Here is a 17570-nt window from a genome sequence, read left to right as displayed (position 1 = left end):
TGACCCCCCGGGCTGTGTTTGATGGCTAATCCCGTTCTCGGTAAACGGGATTGGAAGGGAGAAAGAGGGTTGATGGTTGAAACGCGAAACGGGGGGCAAGCCAGCTAAATGGATTTTATTTGACAAACGCCGGCTTAGCCGCAATTTGCAGGAAACTCCAAAGTAATGAGATTTAAACCCATGCCGTCGCAGTGCAAAAAACCCCGGTCTATCAGGTGGAGCAGCGCCCGCCAACATTTTGGGCACCACGGACTGGATAGAGGTTTTTCCATGGAGGGGGCAAGGTTTCGCTTGCTGCCTGCATCCCGCGGAGAGGGCTTCGCTTGTTTGTGCGGCCTGGTGGCCGGTCCACACACCAGGGGTTAGGGACCCCCAAGGCAGAACGATGCAGATCTAGTGCTGGTTGTTGTGTGGAAAGGTCTCACTGCACAGCCCACCTGTTGGGATTCCTCGCCAGCCTGTGGATTCGGCAGCTGAGTCTGAGGAATCGGAGGAGGAAGAGGAGGGGCCCGGAGTGACATCAGAGTCAGAGGAAGGCTCTGAGGAGCTCCGAGACTCACAGTCAGACGAGGAGCCTGGCCCCTCTACTCGCGCTCAGGCTGAGACGCAGCTGCGCTGGGAGCCCGAGTTGGACAGCGACGAAGCACAGTTGGGAAATATCCAGGATGCACGAAAGCTCCGGCAAGAGAAGCGAGCAGGACAGAGGAACGCAATGGGGTGGCTCCAAAGGCAAAGGAGAAGGCATGAGGAAGCCACGCCTGGGCTGCATTATAAAAGGGAAGGTGTGGGAGGTGCTGGTTGCTGAAGGCAACCGTTCGTGTTGAGGATGGAGTTTCTGTGGACTGTGTTTGTTTGCCTTGGACATTGACTCGGGTCTGTGAGAATAAACGGGGTTGGTTTTTTCTTGCAGTTCCTGCCTGTTTCTTGGAAGAGGGGTTTCTCCTTGTGAGCAGAACAAGGACTCACCTAGACTGGGACAGAACACCACCGACCCACCGTCTCTGTCTCTCTCTCTCTCTCTTTCTGTCTGCATTTTTCCTGCCCTCAGTACCAACGCTCAAGACGCACCGTCTCTGTTAGCAGCCATTATCTATTCTTAGTTTGCAGGTTTGCAGCATCTGAGCAAAGGAGAAAGGGAGGGTGCACACGTTGAGACCACACATCTAATGTGTGAAATTTCGGGGCGCTTCCATCAGGCAGCACACGCAGATGCCACTCACAAGGCTTCTTCCACAGCCTCCATCTGGCAGATATGCTAATCCCGAGGCACGAATGAAAGGAGTCTGCCCTCCACAGCACCCGGGATGATTTTTTTTAAAAAAAAATACGCTGCTTTTTCTAACAGGAGGTTTTGAAGGGAGGATATTTTTTCCCCGGGGTCAAGATTTAGCACTTGCACCTCGGCTTACAACTGTTCGTTTAACCCACATTCGGGATGTGGACACCTGTGTAGCTGGAGACGGGGGTGTAGTTGCACACAACAGCAGATTAGTGCGTGCACAAATATACTCTCTCACTTGTGATCTCTAGTCTGTTAAGATGGTGGCGCTACAATTTCAATTCCAGTTGGAGGAGCTACGACCCAAAGTCCCAAGGACTTTCTTCTCCTTCTTGGTCCAGCCGGACAAGAAGAGCAACAGAGAAGAGCAACAAAGAGGATTGGGGGACTGGAGGCTAAAACCTATAAGGAACGGTTGCTGGAATTGGGCATGTCTAGTTTAATGAAAAGAAGGATGAGGGGGGACATGATAGCCGCCTTCCAGTATCTCAGGGGCTGCCCCAAAGAGGAGGGAGTCAAGCTATTCTCCAAAGCGCCCGAAGGCAGGAGAAGAAGCAACGGATAGAAACTAACCAAGGAGAGAAGCAACCTGGAACTAAGGAGAAACTTCCAGACATTGAGAACTAAATTAACCAGTGGAACTCCTTGCCTCCAGAAGCTGTGAATGCTCCAACAGTGGAAGTTTTTAAGAAGAGACTGGACAGCCGTTTGTCTGAAATGGTATAAGGTTTCCTGCCCGAGCAGGGGATTGGACTAAATGACCTTCCATCATCATCATCATCTTCTTCTTCTTCTTCTTCTTCTTCTTCTTCTTCTTCTTCTTCTTCTTCTTCTTCTTCTTCTTATTATTATTATTATTATTATTATTATTATTATTATTATTATTATTATTATTATTTTTGTTGCTCCACTCAAAACCAGGGATGACCACCTGCTACTGGGAGCATCAAACAGAAAGCTTCATGGAACTGTGCACGGACCAAGATTTATGGAAATGAAGGATAAGGTGCCCAATTTATAAACTCTATTTGGCAGAGGGGACACACCAGAAGATGTGTTTTGTACGCTCAGATTTCACCGAAGCTAATGAGAGATTTTTGTTCGTTCTACACAGGCTTGTGCCAGTTCTGGCTCAACCTCAACTGGCTGGGTCCAAAAACCTCTTCCATATTTTTCCATTTGGTTGGCACGTTCTTCACGAGCGTCCTTCGGTTTTTTGGCTTGGCCGTAACACAACTTGCCAGCCTGTCTGTCGTTTGCCAAGGGTCTGAAGTGCCTAATCCGGGAGTGTGTGACAAGCTAGGATGGGTTCTTGGACAAGCCTGCGTTGCTGACTTCAAATCCCTGGTTGCTTCATTAGCGACTTCTAAGCAGCCCTAGAAGTCCTTGGGAAAGCCATCGTCTCAGCTGCCAAACGAGGTTGCCTCACCCCTCACCATGAAGTCTGCAAGAGCTATAAGGGTAGGCAAATGTTCATGAAAGGAGGGCCCTCAAAAGAAGCCAGCATTCAGGAAGGGAAACCAGATTCAATTGTGGCCGTTAAGTCATGGACTGCCTGTGGAAGGTTATCCAAGAGCCGTTGACTGCCAGCTGATGATGGCGTTAGTTCAGGGTTTTGAGTTGATTCCACACCACAAATGGTTAGTGGTCTCACACTGTCCAAAAATTTTGTCTTCTGTGCTGGGCAGTAGTAATGACGACGATGATGAATTGGAGCAATTCGGAAATTCGGATTGGAGGCTAAAATATATAAGGAACGGTTGCTGGAACTGGGGATGTCTAGAGAAGGACGAGGGGGGACATGACAGCAGTCTTCCAGTATCTCAGGGTCTGCCCCAAAGAAGAGGGAGTCAAGCTAGTCTCCAGAGCACCTGAAGGCAGGACAAGAAGCAACGGATGGAAACTCATCAAGGAGAGAAGCAACCTGGAACTAAGGAGGAATTTCCTGACAGTGAGTACAATTAACCAATTAACAACAACAATAATAATGATAATGATGTTGGAAGGTACCTTGGGGGTCATCTAGTCCAACCCCCTGCTCGGGCAGGAAACCCTATATCATTTCAGACAAATGGCTGTCCAGTCTCTTCTTAAAAACTTCCAGTGTTGGAGCATTCACCACTTCTGGAGGCAGGTTGTTCCACTGGTTAGTTGTTCTAACTGTCAGGAAGTTTCTCCTTAGTTCTAGGTTGCTTCTCTCCTTGGTTAGTTTCCATCCGTTGCTTCTTGTCCTGCCTTCAGGGGCTTTGGAGAACAGCTTGACTCCCTCTTCTTTGGGGCAGCCCCTGAGATACTGGAAGACTGCTCTCCTATCACCCCTCGACCTTCTCTTCATTAAACTAGACATGCCCAATTCCAGCAACCGTTCCTTGTATGTTTTAGCCTCCAGTCCCTTAACCATCTTTGTTGCTCTTCTCTGCACTCTTTCCAGAGTCTCAACATCTTTTTTTACATCGCGGTGACCAAAACTGGATGCAGCATTCCAAGTGTGGCCTTCCCAAGGCCTCGTAAAGTGGTATTAACATTATGTCAAAAAGTAATGTGGTATTGTAGTTTTCTAATGTGTATGATAAAAGTTCTGTGTCTGCGAGTGTCTGTCACTGATAATCAAACGGGGGTTTGTTTCCGAACTGCCCTCGTAAATGCGGTCATGTTTGACTCTTGCTGATTCTATGGACCAGGTCCCTCAACCTCTTCTGATTTTACATCATTTCTTTGAATTGTCCCACGCTCTCTCCGCTGTCAGCTTTGATGGTGTCTTTTGTTGAATCGTTTGAAACCGTTGAAATTCTCCCTTGCCATGTTCAAAGTGGGCATGGCACGTATACGAGGCAGGGGTTATTATGGGATGGAGAGAAGCACCTCCAGCCACGGAAAAGACCTCGTTAGACCTGGCTTAGCCCAGCGAAGTGCCATTGTTCGCTTTCAGAAGAAAGGCAGGCCATAAATCAAATCAGAACAAATCCAATAATCAAGCGTTAACTTTCAGATCGGAAGTGATGGGTGAAATAAAAGGCAAGATGGCTTTAATGCTCCTAAATCTATTCTCCTCTATTAGAACATGTATTTGGGGGACAGACGTAGTACTTGACTGGATGGTCTCAAAGGGGAACGACAAAAGAAATTGGAAATTTAAAGAAAAAGAGCTAAGCTGAGCAAAACAGCGATGGCTGAAGATGAATAACAGAGTTGGGAGGGACCTTGGAGGCCATCTAGTCCAACCCCTTTGCTCAAGCGGGAATCCCTAAACCAGACTGCGCTGTGGATGGTGTTGCGTTTGGATTTTTAAGGATTTTTTTAAGGTTAATATGGAGATTCTCCTTCATCCAGGTCACGGTTGTCCCAAAGGTGCTTGTTCAGGAGGCAACTGGACTTCCTTCGTTTTTCCTTGAAGACGTTTCGCTTCTCATCCAAGAAGCTTCTTCAGTTTTGACTGGATGCTGGAGGAGGCGAGGATTTAATTTCTACTATGGTAGGGATCTCCCTAAGCCCCAAGAACCAAAACTAAAAACCTGTAGAATTGTTTATTCCACCAAAGAATTGTCCCCCTGGCCAGAACTGAAGGTGTAGTAGACCCCGAGTCACGTCACACAACCAGATGTTGACTGATGAGGACAGATGCTGCGGTTTGTCCCAAAGCTTCTCTTCCCAGCTTCTGAATGGAACTGGATTCTCTGGCATCAAGCCTGCACAGCTGGCAAGCTCTGGCAACAAGAAACACTTGGACTTCTGGAAACATCTGTATTGTTAGTAAGGGAGTGCAATGAAATCCTGAAACTCTCCCAAACGAATTATCCATCTTATACCTAGTGTGCTTAAGCAGTTATCAGTGATCTAGATCAACATACCTAGCATAATTGAGCAATTATCTATGATCTAGATCAACTTAGATCTAGCAGTTATGGAATTATCAGTTATCTAGATCAACTTATACTTGGCATAGTTGAGCAATGATCTATGATCTAGATCAACATACCCTGGCATAGTTGAGCAATGATCTACGATCTAGATCAACTTATACCTGGCGTGGTTGAGCAATGATCAATGATCTCTAGATCAACTTATACCTGGCATGGTTGAGCAATGATCTATGATCTAGATCAACTTATACCTAGCATAGTTAAGCAATTATCAGTCATCTAGATCAGGGGTTCCCAACCACCTGGCTGTGGACTCGTAATGGTCCGTGGCTTGTTAGGAACTGGGCCACACAGCTGGAAACGAATGGCAGGCAAGCAAAACTACACATGCCCTGAGTCTAGGTTGCACGCTTCTTCTCTCCCCCCTGCCCCCCAGTCAGTGGGAAAATTGTCTTCCAAGAAACCGGTCCCTGATGCCAAAAAGGGATCTACGCTGATCTAGATCAATTTGTTGTGATTCAGCGTCAGCCTGTGATACCAGCAGCTGAGTCTGATGATTCTGAAGAGGAGGAGGAGGAGGGGTTTGGAGAGCCTTTGGTGTCAGAGGGAGGCTCTGATGCACTGCAGGACTCTCAGCCTGGCCCTTCCCGTCATGTTCCTCATCAGACTCAGCCGTGTGAGCACGAGGTATTGGACGTAGATGATTCACAGCTGGATCTATTCAGGGATGCTAGGAGCAGGAGGCAATCCAGCAGAGCAGAACAGAGAAAGGCAATGAGGCAACTCGGTGAGAGGAGGAAAAGGCAATGAGAAGCCACGCCTTGGGACTGCTGATAAAAGGGGAAGGTATGGGAGGTGCTGGTTGCTGAAGGCAACCATTTGAAGGTCTTCTGCTAGAGTCCTGGTCTGTTATTCCTGTTTAACTCTTGTTTGAACTTTTGATTTCTTTGTAAATAAATTTGGTTGGGTGTTTCCAGCCTGTTGACTATAAAAAGGGGCTGTCCCTGACATTCAAACAGAGCCGGTCGTAGGCTGGAACAGAACATAATTTACATCGAGCATAGTGAAGCAATTATCTATTAAGTAGATCAAGTTAAGCAATTATCAGTTACTGAGATCAACCTATATCTAGCGTAGTTAAGCAAGTGTTAATTATTTGAATCAATTTACGCCCGTTAACAATGATCTAGATCAACTCATACCTACTGAAGTTAAGACAAGCGTCTCCTTCTTAGGACCCACCTTCCCAAGCCTTTCCCGGACTCAGGAATCTCTTCTGGGATAATACTACTTCCTCTCTTAAGCAAGGTTTGTTGGACAACCCATCATACGTGGATTCCATCTGACAATTCTGCCACTGCCTAAAACCAAGTGACAGAAGCCTCCCCCCCCCCGCCCCCGCCTTTGATCTCCCAAAGGGAACAGTCCCAGTGAGGAAAGAGTCCAGGAAAACAAAGAGGGGTGTGTGTGTGTTCAGGCTTAATCCATCACAATTGGAGCTCTTTGGGTACCCCCCACCCCATGTAGGCTTCGTGCTAATTAACACTGTGCTAAGATCAGAGCACCATAGAAACAGGAAGGAAGACCACAAACAAGGGAAATTACATAGGAGGATATTTAGGGAGCCAAGTTCTTAATGGCAAATGAAATAATACCAGTTTTCTTTCTTTCTTTTTGTCGGGAACATAAAGCAGAATTCAAGCCGACCTCATTAAAACGAGGCTTAAGCTTGTCGGGCCTTCAGCCTCCAATGGGCTTAGCACATTTCAACGGTTGTGCCTTCCTTCCTAAATTAGTCTGAATATTGAGGTCCTCAACTTTTGCAACCCAACATGGGTAGGGTGGGGTGGGGGGGACAGGGGAGCCGTGCACGTGCAGCTCGACATGCGCAAGTTGAGCTGTACGCGTGTGCGCACACAGCCTTGCACGTTGAGCTAACTGAAATATGCAACTTCATTCACTGTCGTCAGTTCCGTGGAGAAAAAAAATGAAATTAAGAAGTTCCTGGCACTTGCCTGCGGTGGCCACTAGATGGCAGCCGTGCATTGCCAAACCGCCACTGTTGTATTGTGGTACTGCAGAGAGAGAGAGAGAGAGAGAGAGAGAGAGAGAGACAGACAGACAGACAGACAGACAGACAGACAGACAGAGACAGACAGAGTCAGAGAGAGAGAGGAAAAAGAGAAGGGAAAAGACAAAGAGAGAGAAAGGAGAAGAAAGGAGAAGAAAAAGTAGAACGAGAAGGAGAGAAGGCAAAAGAAACAGGAACAAGAAAGAAAAGAAAGGAAAAGAAAAAGAGAAAAAGAAAGCAAAAGGGAGAAAGAGAAAGAAAAAAGAGGAAGTGTGTGTGTGTGTGTGTGTGTGTGTGTGTGTGTGTGTGAGAGAGAGAGAGAGAGAGAGAGAGAGAGAGAGAGAGAGAGAGAGAACTCTCTGCCTGTCCATGGATCCATTTCTATCTTTTTTCATTGTCACTTTCCTTTAAAAAAAAAAAAGTTTAAGTCTCCCCGCCCCAAAATAAAGTTTAAAATAAAAAAAGGGGGGGGGGAATTTAAAGGCCACATTTGGAAGTTTACATAAAGCAATAATAAAATAAAACCAAAAAATATTTATTTTTTTACTTTTGTTTATACTTTGCTTTGCATTTGTTTTGGTAGTCATCTGTGTGTGTGTATTTTTTTTAAAGGGTTTGAGGTCCCGTTTCCCCCCCCCCCCGCAAACCTTGTATTAAAATAAAGTTTCAATTGTTTAGTTTTTTTAAAAGAATTTTTTTTAAAACCCCCACATTTGGACGATTTTGCAGAAGATCTCAAAAGACAAGGATTATTAGGAAGCGGACATGCCAACTTAAAAGTGGGGGCAACTGGTGCCCCAACTTGTCTTTTAAATTTTGTTTTTTTTTAAAAAAAATTGGCGCGGTTTACAAACGTTAACCGTTTGCCTATTTCTCTTTCTTTATGACCTGTAAGCCGCCCGCGGTCGCTTTCTCGGGGATATTGGGCGGCATATAAATTTAATAAGCGAATGACTAAGCTTGGTCTTGGAGCTTCAAGCGACGCCAACCTCTCCTTCTGTTTCCAAGCTGTGATTGGCGTGCCAGTTGCCAACCACACATGCCCGGCCTGTGGTTGCCTGCCAAAAAACCTGGCCTAATTCAGTTAACATTCCAAGGAGGGGGGGAGGAAGAGAAGAAGTGGGGCGGGGGGAAAATCATTTTGAAAAGAAAACATTGAATTTCAGGATGCTCTATTCCAGGGGTAGGCCACCTTGGCTCTTTTATGACTCGTGGACTTCAACTCCCAGAATTCCTGAGCCAGCCATGCTGAGGGGAAAGGGAGAGGTTTCCAAGCTGAGCCATGCTGGCTCAGGAATTCTGGGAGTTGAAGTCCACAAGTCATGAGGGAGCCATAGTTCCCCCATGCTGGCTCAGGAATTCTGGGAGTTGAAGTCCACGAGTCATGAGGGGGCCATACTTACCCCATGCTGACTGAGGAAATCTGGGAGTTGAAGTCCACGAGTCATGAGGGGGCCATAGTTCCCCCATGCTGGCTCAGGAATTCTGGGAGTTGAAGTCCACAAGTCATGAGGGAGCCATAGTTCCCCCACGCTGGCTCAGGAATTCTGGGAGTTGAAGTCCACGAGTCATGAAGGGGCCATAGTTCCCCCACGCTGGCTCAGGAATTCTGGGAGTTGAAGTCCACAAGTCATAAAAGAGCCAAGGTTGCCTACCCCTGGACTAGGCCAACCTTGGCAGCTCTATGATTTGTGGACTTCAACTCCCAGAATTCCTGAGCCAGCATGGCTCAGCAGGGAAACCTCTCCCTTTCCCCTCAGCATGGCTGGCTCAGGAATTCTGGGAGTTGAAGTCCACGAGTCAGGAAGGGGCCATAGTTCCCCCACGCTGGCTCAGGAATTCTGGGAGTTGAAGTCCACAAGTCATAAAAGAGCCAAGGTTGCCTACCCCTGGACTAGGCCAACCTTGGCAGCTCTATGATTTGTGGACTTCAACTCCCAGAATTCCTGAGCCAGCATGGCTCAGCAGGGAAACCTCTCCCTTTCCCCTCAGCATGGCTGGCTCAGGAATTCTGGGAGTTGAAGTCCACGAGTCAGGAAGCGGCCATAGTTCCCCCACGCTGGCTCAGGAATTCTGGGAGTTGAAGTCCACGAGTCATAAAAGAGCCGAGGTTGCCTAACCCTGCTCTATCCCAAGGACATAATGAAGGTCCCTGGGCTGTTTTGCGGCTGTGCAATTTCCCCACATTGTCGGCGTTAGCGTGACAAGATGGTTCCCCGTATGAGGGTCCCAATAATTGGAGTTATGAGTGGGCTCTGTTGTTTTCCCCCCCCCAATTTGGGGAGGGGGGAAGGAAGAAGGGAGAGAGGGGGGATTATGGGGCTATCCATTTCTCGGTGCATAGGGTGTGTGTGTTACAACACAGCTTTTTTTTTTTTGCAAAGTCCAGATCCCTGACAACCCCTACCCGCACACCCCCTCTTCAGATATCCTTATGAATATTTCATTTCCTCAGCTGTCCATGCCTGAAATAACTAATGTCAAGATTAAAGAGACAATCAGCCGGTCCATGGCGTATCTGTTTGCAGAATCGATGCAAATCCGAATGCTGGCTTCCATTAACCCTGCAGCCAATCCTTGGCCTGTGCCAAAGGATTCCGGAATTAGGTCGGCATAAATCACCTAAGCCGAGTTTTGACTCACACGCACACATACAAACGCACAAAACACACAGGAACGCAGGAGGCAGGATTTGCAGCATTAAGTAACCCCCAGTTTGCGGGTTAGGGAAAGAGGAGGCCCCCTCAACCTGAATGGGTGGGAGCAAAGAGCGCCCCGGTGCATGCAAGCTGTCGCTTCGCTTGCCAGGCCTGCGGAGATGGAGCAAACGGCTAAGGTGTTGTGAAAGGGCTAGATGGGATATCAGGATTAAGAAGTAGTTTGGGCTCTGGTTAAGGCACCAGGTTGAAAACCAGGAGAAGGTGAGTTCTAGTCCAGCCTTGGGCATGAAGGCCGGCTGGGTGATGTTGGGCCAATCACCAGGTGAAAGCAAGTTCTAGTTCCCCCTTAGGCATGAAAGCCGGCTGGGTGACTATGGGCCAATCACCAGGAGACACTGAGTTCTAGTCTCACTTTAGGCATGAAAGCTGGCTGAGTGATGTTTGGCCAATCACCAGGTGAAAGCGAGTTCTAGTTCCCCCTTAGGCGTGAAAGCCAGCTGGGTGACTTTAGGCCAATCACCAGGAGAGGGTGAGTTCTAGTTCCCCCTTAGGTGTGAAAGCCAGCTGGGTGACTTTGGGCCAATCACCAGGAGAGGGTGAGTTCTAGTTCCCCCTTAGGTGTGAAAGCCAGCTGGGTGACTTTGGGCCAATCACCAGGTGAAAGCGAGTTCTAGTTCCCCCTTAGGCATGAAAGCCGGCTGGGTGACTATGGGCCAATCACCAGGAGACACTGAGTTCTAGTCTCACTTTGGGCATGAAAGCTGGCTGAGTGATGTTGGGCCAATCACCAGGTGAAAGCAAGTTCTAGTTCCCCCTTAGGCATGAAAGCCAGCTGGGTAACTTTGGGCCAATCACCAGGAGGTGAATTCTAGTTCCACCTTAGCCATGAAAGCCGGCTGAGTGACTTTGGGCCAATCACCAGGAGAGAGTGAGTTCTAGTTCCACCTTAGCCATGAAAGCCGGCTGAGTGACTTTGGGCCAATCACCAGGAGAAGGTGAGTTCTAGTTCCCCTTTAGGCATTAAAGCTGGCTGGGTGACTATGGGCCAATCACCAGGAGACAGTGAGTTCTTATCCTCCCCTGGGAAATCTGGGCACTTGGCAACTGGCATGTATTTACGACAGTTTTACTGCCCCAGGGTCACGTGATCACCACCTGTAAGCTTCCCAGCCGGTTCCCGACAAGCAAAGTCAATGGGGGGAAGCCAGATTTGCTGAATGACCGCACGATTCAGCTAACATCTGCTGTGATTCGCTGAACAACTGCGGCCAGCACGGTCGTCAAAGAGGGCGAAACTCAACCCCCTCGCTTAGGCATGGAAATTCTGCGGGGAGGGGGGTGTTCAATCGAGATTGCAAGTCGAGGACTAGATGTCTGCCCCAGAGGCTCCTCCCCCCAAAAAAAAACACGGTCTCCTTCCTCCCACCTTGCAAAGTCCAGATCGGCCTCTCGGGACATGGTGATGTTGGTGAGGTTCTGCTGAAGGATGAAGATGTTTCGGCACATCTTCTTAATGCCCGACTCGCTGATCCGCTTGAAGTACTGAGCCCCATTGATGAGAATGCAGGAAATTAAATGGCCCAAACCTGGAGGAGAGAGAGAGAGAGAGAGAGAGAGAGATAGAGAGAGAGAGAAATTGTGGGTCACAAGTAGTTGACTGGTCAGGAGGAAGAAATTTTACAATTCTACAAAACTCCTAATTTATCAGACAGGTAGTCCTTGACTTGAAACTAAAGATGACGATGATGTTTTTATTTATTACTACTACTACTACTAGTAGTAGTAGTAGTAGTAGTAGTACTTGTTAGTTGCGAAGTCATGTCCGACCCATCGTGACCCCATGGACACCCTTTCTCCAGGCCTTCCTGTCCTCCACGATCTTCTGGAATCCATTTAAGCTCATGCCTACAGCTTCGGTGACTCCATCCAGCCACCTCATTCTCTGTCGTCTTCTCTTGCCCTCCACCTTTCCCAGCATGAGGCTCTTCTCCAGCGAGTCCTTCCTTCTTGTTAGGTGGCCAAAGGATTTGAGTTTCCACTTCAGGATCTGGCCTTCTAAAGAGCAGTCAGGGTTGATCTCCTCTAGGACCGACCGGTTTGATCGCCTTGCAGTCCAAGGGACTCGCAGGAGTCTTCGCCAGCACCAGAGTTCAAAGGCCTCCATTCTTTGGCGCTCAGCCAAACTTTCACAGCCATACATTGCAACTGGGAAGACCACAGCCTTGACTATTCGCACTTTATTCCTATTATTACTATCACTATTATTATACCCTAGATGGAAGATGGTAGAGGGCAGGAAGGCCTGGAGGAACGTTGTCCATGGGGTCGCGATGGGTCGGACAGGACTTTGCAATCAACAACAACAACAACCCTAGATGGGGAAAAAAAAAAAACCAGAAAAATTGGCAGAAAAAACAGGGTTTTCAAAATTATCATTACTGTCATCATTGTTATCATTATTATTGAATAGAGTTGGAAGGGACCTTGGAGGTCTTCTAGTCCAAACCCTTGCTGAGGCAGGACACCCTGTACCCTAGATGGGAAGGCCAGGAAGAAAAAAAAAACAGAAAAATTGGGAGGAAAAAAAAAACAGGGCTATTTTTCCGTTTTCTTCCAAAGCCGTTTGGACAAAAACAGAGAGAAAATACATCCCTGTATTTTTGCCATTTTTTCCCCAAGTTTTTTTTCCATCTCTACTTACAACCGTGCGGTTAGCGACCGTTCGAAGCTCCGCCGCCAGTGGGAAAAGGGACTTAGGGCCCACTCCTCGCACTTGTGACCGTCGCAACATACCCAAGGTTACATGATCCCCACAGGGATCTTTCAAGCCAGAATTGGCCAAAATTTCTGTTGCGAAGCGAGATTCGCCCCATTTTACGACTTTTCTCGCCACGGTTGTTAAGTGAATCACTACAGCCGTGAAGTTAGCCACCTGGTTGCGAAGGGAATCTCGCCTCCCCGTTGCTTGTCAGAAGGTCGCAAAAGGGGATCACGTGACCGCCCTCCCCGGGGACACTGCAACCGTCATAAACACGAGTCGGTGGCCCAAGTGTCCGAATTTTGATCACGTGACCCCGGGGGTTGCTGCGACGGTCGTAAGTGTAAAAAATGGTGATGTCATTTCCCCCCCCCAGTCGTGTTGTAATTTTGAACGGTCGTTAAATGAACCGTTGTAAGCCGAGGACTTCCTGTATTGGAGGCCTTGGCCACCAGAGGTATTTATATTGATTGCGGGTTCAAGCGATCGCCATTGGCTTCCGACGAGCGAAGGCAGTTGAGGAAGCCGGCTTCCATTAAAATCCGTGCGATTCACTTATCAAGCGCGCTGACTCGGTTAATGACTGTGGGAAAGAGGTCGTAAAATGGGGCAGGGCTCACCCGAGGGCACGGCCTCCCTTAGTAATGGAAATTCTGGTGCCAACTGTAGTCCTAAGTCGGGGACTTGCTGAATCTGATTTTTCTTCACTGGCACGCACAAACACACACACACAAATAAAAAAATAGGCCAATCTTTAACTTCCATCCCTAGTTCAATTCTTTCAGAACAAATATAAGCAATTTGTAGCCAATGCTTTGCAGCTGAGTAAATGTTTAATAGTGAGGCAGCAAGAATTCTATTTGCCCAACATTGGCAAAATGAAAACTTACCAACTGAGTAAGTATTGATTAAGAAAATTCTAGAGTGTGCAGAAACGGATAGACTGACTTTCAAGATTAAAGAGAAAGAAGACTCCGTGTACTTTAGAAGGTGGGATAATTTCCAGCAATGGCTAGAAAAGCGAGTCGGAGAGAAAGGAACGTGATATGTAATTCTGAATATATACTAGCAAGAAGAAGGCTATTGAGTGATTAGGGGTGTGTGTGAAAGCCCTAATAAGCAGGCATATACATAGAATGAAGGCTACTGCTAAGCTTGTAAGCCGACCTGAGTCTTCGGAGAAGGGCGGGATATAAATGGAATTAAAATAAAAAATAAATAAAAAATAAATAAAATAATTAACTACTATCTATTATTGTTAGTTAAAAACATGTACCCAGACACTATGCTGTTTGCTAAATAGTGAAAATGTTCTTTGGAAAAACCCAACCCCAACCCCAACCTTAACCCTAACCCTAAAAAAACTCTCTCTCTCTCTCTCTTTGTGTGTGTGTGTGTGTGTGTGTGTGTGTGTGTGTGTGTGTATAGAATATAATGAGGTTTCTAGGAAAAGAAAGCCAGCAAGGCTGGCGACTTTGCCCACCTCAGCTCCCCGGCATGCCACCCACCTTCGAAGATGTACTGGAACTTGTGCTGCTGCAAGCTAGCATTCATGGCTTCTTCCACGGCGCTGATGTCCTTGTTGAGCCGCACCACCAAGGGGTCGTAGTCCATGCTCTCCACGTTGGCCACAATGGCGTAGTTGCCTTGCTTAGCCAAAGGGATCAGGTAGTGGAAGCAATGGACCCTGTTGAAGGAGAAGGCTCGTCAAACTGGGCTTGTCGAGGGAAGCCAGGATTACAAGAGCTCCAAGGCTAAGTAAGAGGGGACTCAGCTTTCCTGGGTTCCCCCACCCCCACCCCCTTCAGGCCAAAGTGAGGTGGAAAATCCACAAAGCTGAGTGTCTAGGCCAGGGGTAGGCAACCTGGGCTCTTTGATGACTGGTGGACTTCAACTCCCAGAATTCCTGAGCCAGACATGCTGAGGGGAAAGGGAGAGGTTTCCATGCTCAGCCAAGCTGGCTCAGGAATTCTGGGAGTTGAAGTCCACGAGTCATAAAAGAGCCAAGGTTGCCTATCCCTGGTCTAGGCCAAGGCCGCTTTATGACTGGTGGACTTCAACTCCCAGAATTCCTGAGCCAGCCACGCTGAGGGGAAAGGGAGAGGTTTCCAAGCTGAGCTAGGCTGGCTCAGGAATTCTGGGAGTTGAAGTCCACCAGTCATAAAAGAGCCCAGGTTGCTTACCCCTGGTCTCTAGGGAGATTTTCTGTCATCCGGGTCATTGTTTTCCCAAAGGGGCATTTTTCAGGAGGCGACTGGACTTTCTTGTCCAGAAAAAAAAAGAAAGGAAAACAAGAAAAGTCCAGTTGCCTCCTGAAAAAAAGCACAACCATGACCTGGGACAACCATGACCTGGAGGACGGAGAAACTCCATAGAAATTTAGCGATGCATTTTGGGGTGAACACCCTTCAAAAGGTGCGGGAGTGTGAACGGACTTCCAGAAAACGTTGCAGATTCCAGGAACTGTTTGCGCTTCAGACAACCAGACTCATCCCCAACAGCCTGGGCCTGTCTTCAACAGGGAAGGGACCCAGGGCAGAAAATATCCAGCAGCCAAGAAGGCTCCGCCCCCATTTGCACCGCTTGGGTGACCCTGAGGACACAGGTAAATCTCCAAGTGGCCTCAATGACTCTCTAAAAGAAGGCAAATGACCAGCTGTCTGGAAGGAGTATAAATCCTCCCATTCCCCACCATTCAGTCAGAACCTGAAGAAGCTTCTTGGATGAGAAGCAAAACGTCTTCAAAGAAAAACAAGAAAGTCCAGCTGCCTCCTGAAAAAGCACCGTCGGGACCACAAAGCTAAGGGAGCTTTGCACGGCATGCAAAGAGCGCCACGCTTGGACCAGAGGCTCAACTGGGATAGAATAAGCCACGGCTAACTCATCGTGGCCAACTTGTCACGGCCATCTCTCCATGGGAAAACTTAAAGGTAAAGGTAAAGGTTCCCCCGCACGTGCGTGCTAGTCGTTTCCGACTCTAGGGGCCGGTGCTCATCTCCGTTTCAAAGCCGAAGAGCCAGCGCTTGTCCCAGGACATCTCCGTGGTCATGTGGCCGGCATGTCTAGACGCCAAAGGCGCACGGAACACTGTTACCTTCCCACCGTAGTGGTCCCTGTTTTTCTACTTGCATTTTTACGTGCTTTCGAACTGCTAGGTGGGCAGAAGCTGGGACGAGTAACAGGCGCTCACTCTGCTACGCGGCACTCGGGATTCGAACCGCCAAACTGCCGACCTTCTGATCGACAAGCTCAGCGTCCTAACCCACTGAGCCACCACGTCCCTATATGGGAAAACTTACCGCAGGACAATTCAACAAGCACAAAGGTTAATTTCAACGGAACCGTGACTAATCGTAATAAAATAAAGAAAGTCAATCCAGAAATACCAGAGTTACAATCACTTTGACGAAATCACGGTCCCCAATAATAAAAGTAACTGAACGAAACGGTTAATACAGTGTGGAATGGATCCACGGAGAGTTATCCCATAGTAGTGAGTTGGCTGCGGTGAGTTGTCCTAGACCCCAATGGGCAAATGGTGAGCATCCTAGACCAGGCCAAGTCCAAAAATGGCAGAAAATTCCTGCAATTCTGGCATTTGGACCAATCAGCCATCAGCGGGCACACAGAGACATACAAGGTCTACACACCATTCAAAAGGGACAATCAAAAAGCCCAAAAGGTAACAAAAAGACCAAAGCACCTCCTCACCAGCAATCAACACCCAGATAAGAGATTAACACCAAGATTAACACTGCACCAACAATAAAAAAGAGTAAACAATACCACAATCAAGGAATTACCAACACAAATTAACTAACAGTAATCAACAGCCTAATGAAGGGACCACCGCAAACACTCCCACGGATGTTGATAGGGCAAGCCACCAGCATATAAAAAAAAAGCAAATTTCACTCCCTTCTAATGCTAATGATATTCCCTAGTTAGTTAGGTTATGAAACGTCTATACAAGCAAACAACCAAGCTCAGAGAGCACCAAGAATCCCATAGTCCTCCTCCTCTTCCTGCTCCTCCTGCTGGCTGGGGCATTCTGGGAGTTGAAGTCCAGAAGTCTCAAAGATGATGATGATGATAATAATAATAATAATAATAATAATAATAATAATAATAATAATAATAATAGCAGCTACAATAACAATAACAACTACTACTACCATTATTATTATTATTATTATTATTATTATTATTATTATTATTATTATTATTATTATTATTATTATCAGTGCTTTTTTTGTAAAAGAAAAAGGTGCTAGAACTCACACGTCATACAACCCGCCTTGCCTACCCTACAAGGTTCCATCCAAAAAAGGTTCTGGAACTCCGTTCTGAGCGTTCTATGACAAAAAAGCCATAATAATAATAATAATAATAATAAATAAATAAATAAATATATTATTATTATTATTATTATTATTATATTATTATTATTATTATTATTATTAAAGTGGTGCTCCAATCCCTAAACAACTGGAGTACCACTTGAACACCATTGGCCTTGACAAATTCGCCATTAGGATATTGGGGTAGTAGGGAAATCTTTGGTCCTCACATGTTGAGTTGCCCACACTGGTCTGGGGTCCATGAAGCTGCTAAACTGTGTAAATAAATAAATTCACGGCACCCACACAGGGCTCTTCAAACGTGGCCACTTTAAGGCTCGTGGGCTTCCAACTCCCAGAATTCCTCAGCCAGCCAAGGGCTGAGCTCAAGTCCGCAAGGCTTAAAGTTGCCAAGTTTGAAGACCCCTGTTCTAGGTTCATATAATATACTGACTGACCCACCAGCTGTCTAAAAAGCTGGTTTCGTGCAAGACGCAAAGTTGAAAAGCGGGCTAAGACTTTCGTTCAGCCTGGTTAAGACTTCTGGGCAAACGTAACGGGTGTCTGCGTTTTTAATTGCAATTTGCAATGTTCAATCAAGA

General features: G+C 47.2%; 1 protein-coding gene across 7 annotated transcripts in view; it reads right to left on the bottom strand.

Moving 5' to 3' along the window:
* Positions 1 to 17570, bottom strand: part of EXOC4 (exocyst complex component 4) — a 733833-nt gene that overhangs the window by 412845 nt on the left and 303418 nt on the right. For 3 of the 7 annotated variants that reach the window (XM_083366085.1, XM_083366089.1, XM_083366088.1), the window contains 2 exons: positions 14137 to 14315; positions 11297 to 11456 (listed from right to left, as the gene is read on the bottom strand). The exons of 3 other annotated variants lie outside the window; for them this stretch is intronic. In XM_083366085.1, coding sequence (XP_083222211.1) covers positions 11297 to 11456; positions 14137 to 14315 — 339 coding nt within the window. Of the gene's footprint in view, positions 1 to 4742; positions 5019 to 11296; positions 11457 to 14136; positions 14316 to 17570 lie in introns of those variants that run through there. One more of the 7 variants, XM_083366087.1, reaches the window with a different exon arrangement.

The sequence above is a fragment of the Vipera ursinii genome (genome assembly GCF_947247035.1).
Source record: "Vipera ursinii genome assembly, chromosome: 6".
NCBI lineage: Eukaryota > Metazoa > Chordata > Lepidosauria > Squamata > Viperidae > Vipera > Vipera ursinii.
Note: the sequence above shows the minus strand (reverse complement) of the source record. Positions and strands in the feature narration are given on the sequence as shown.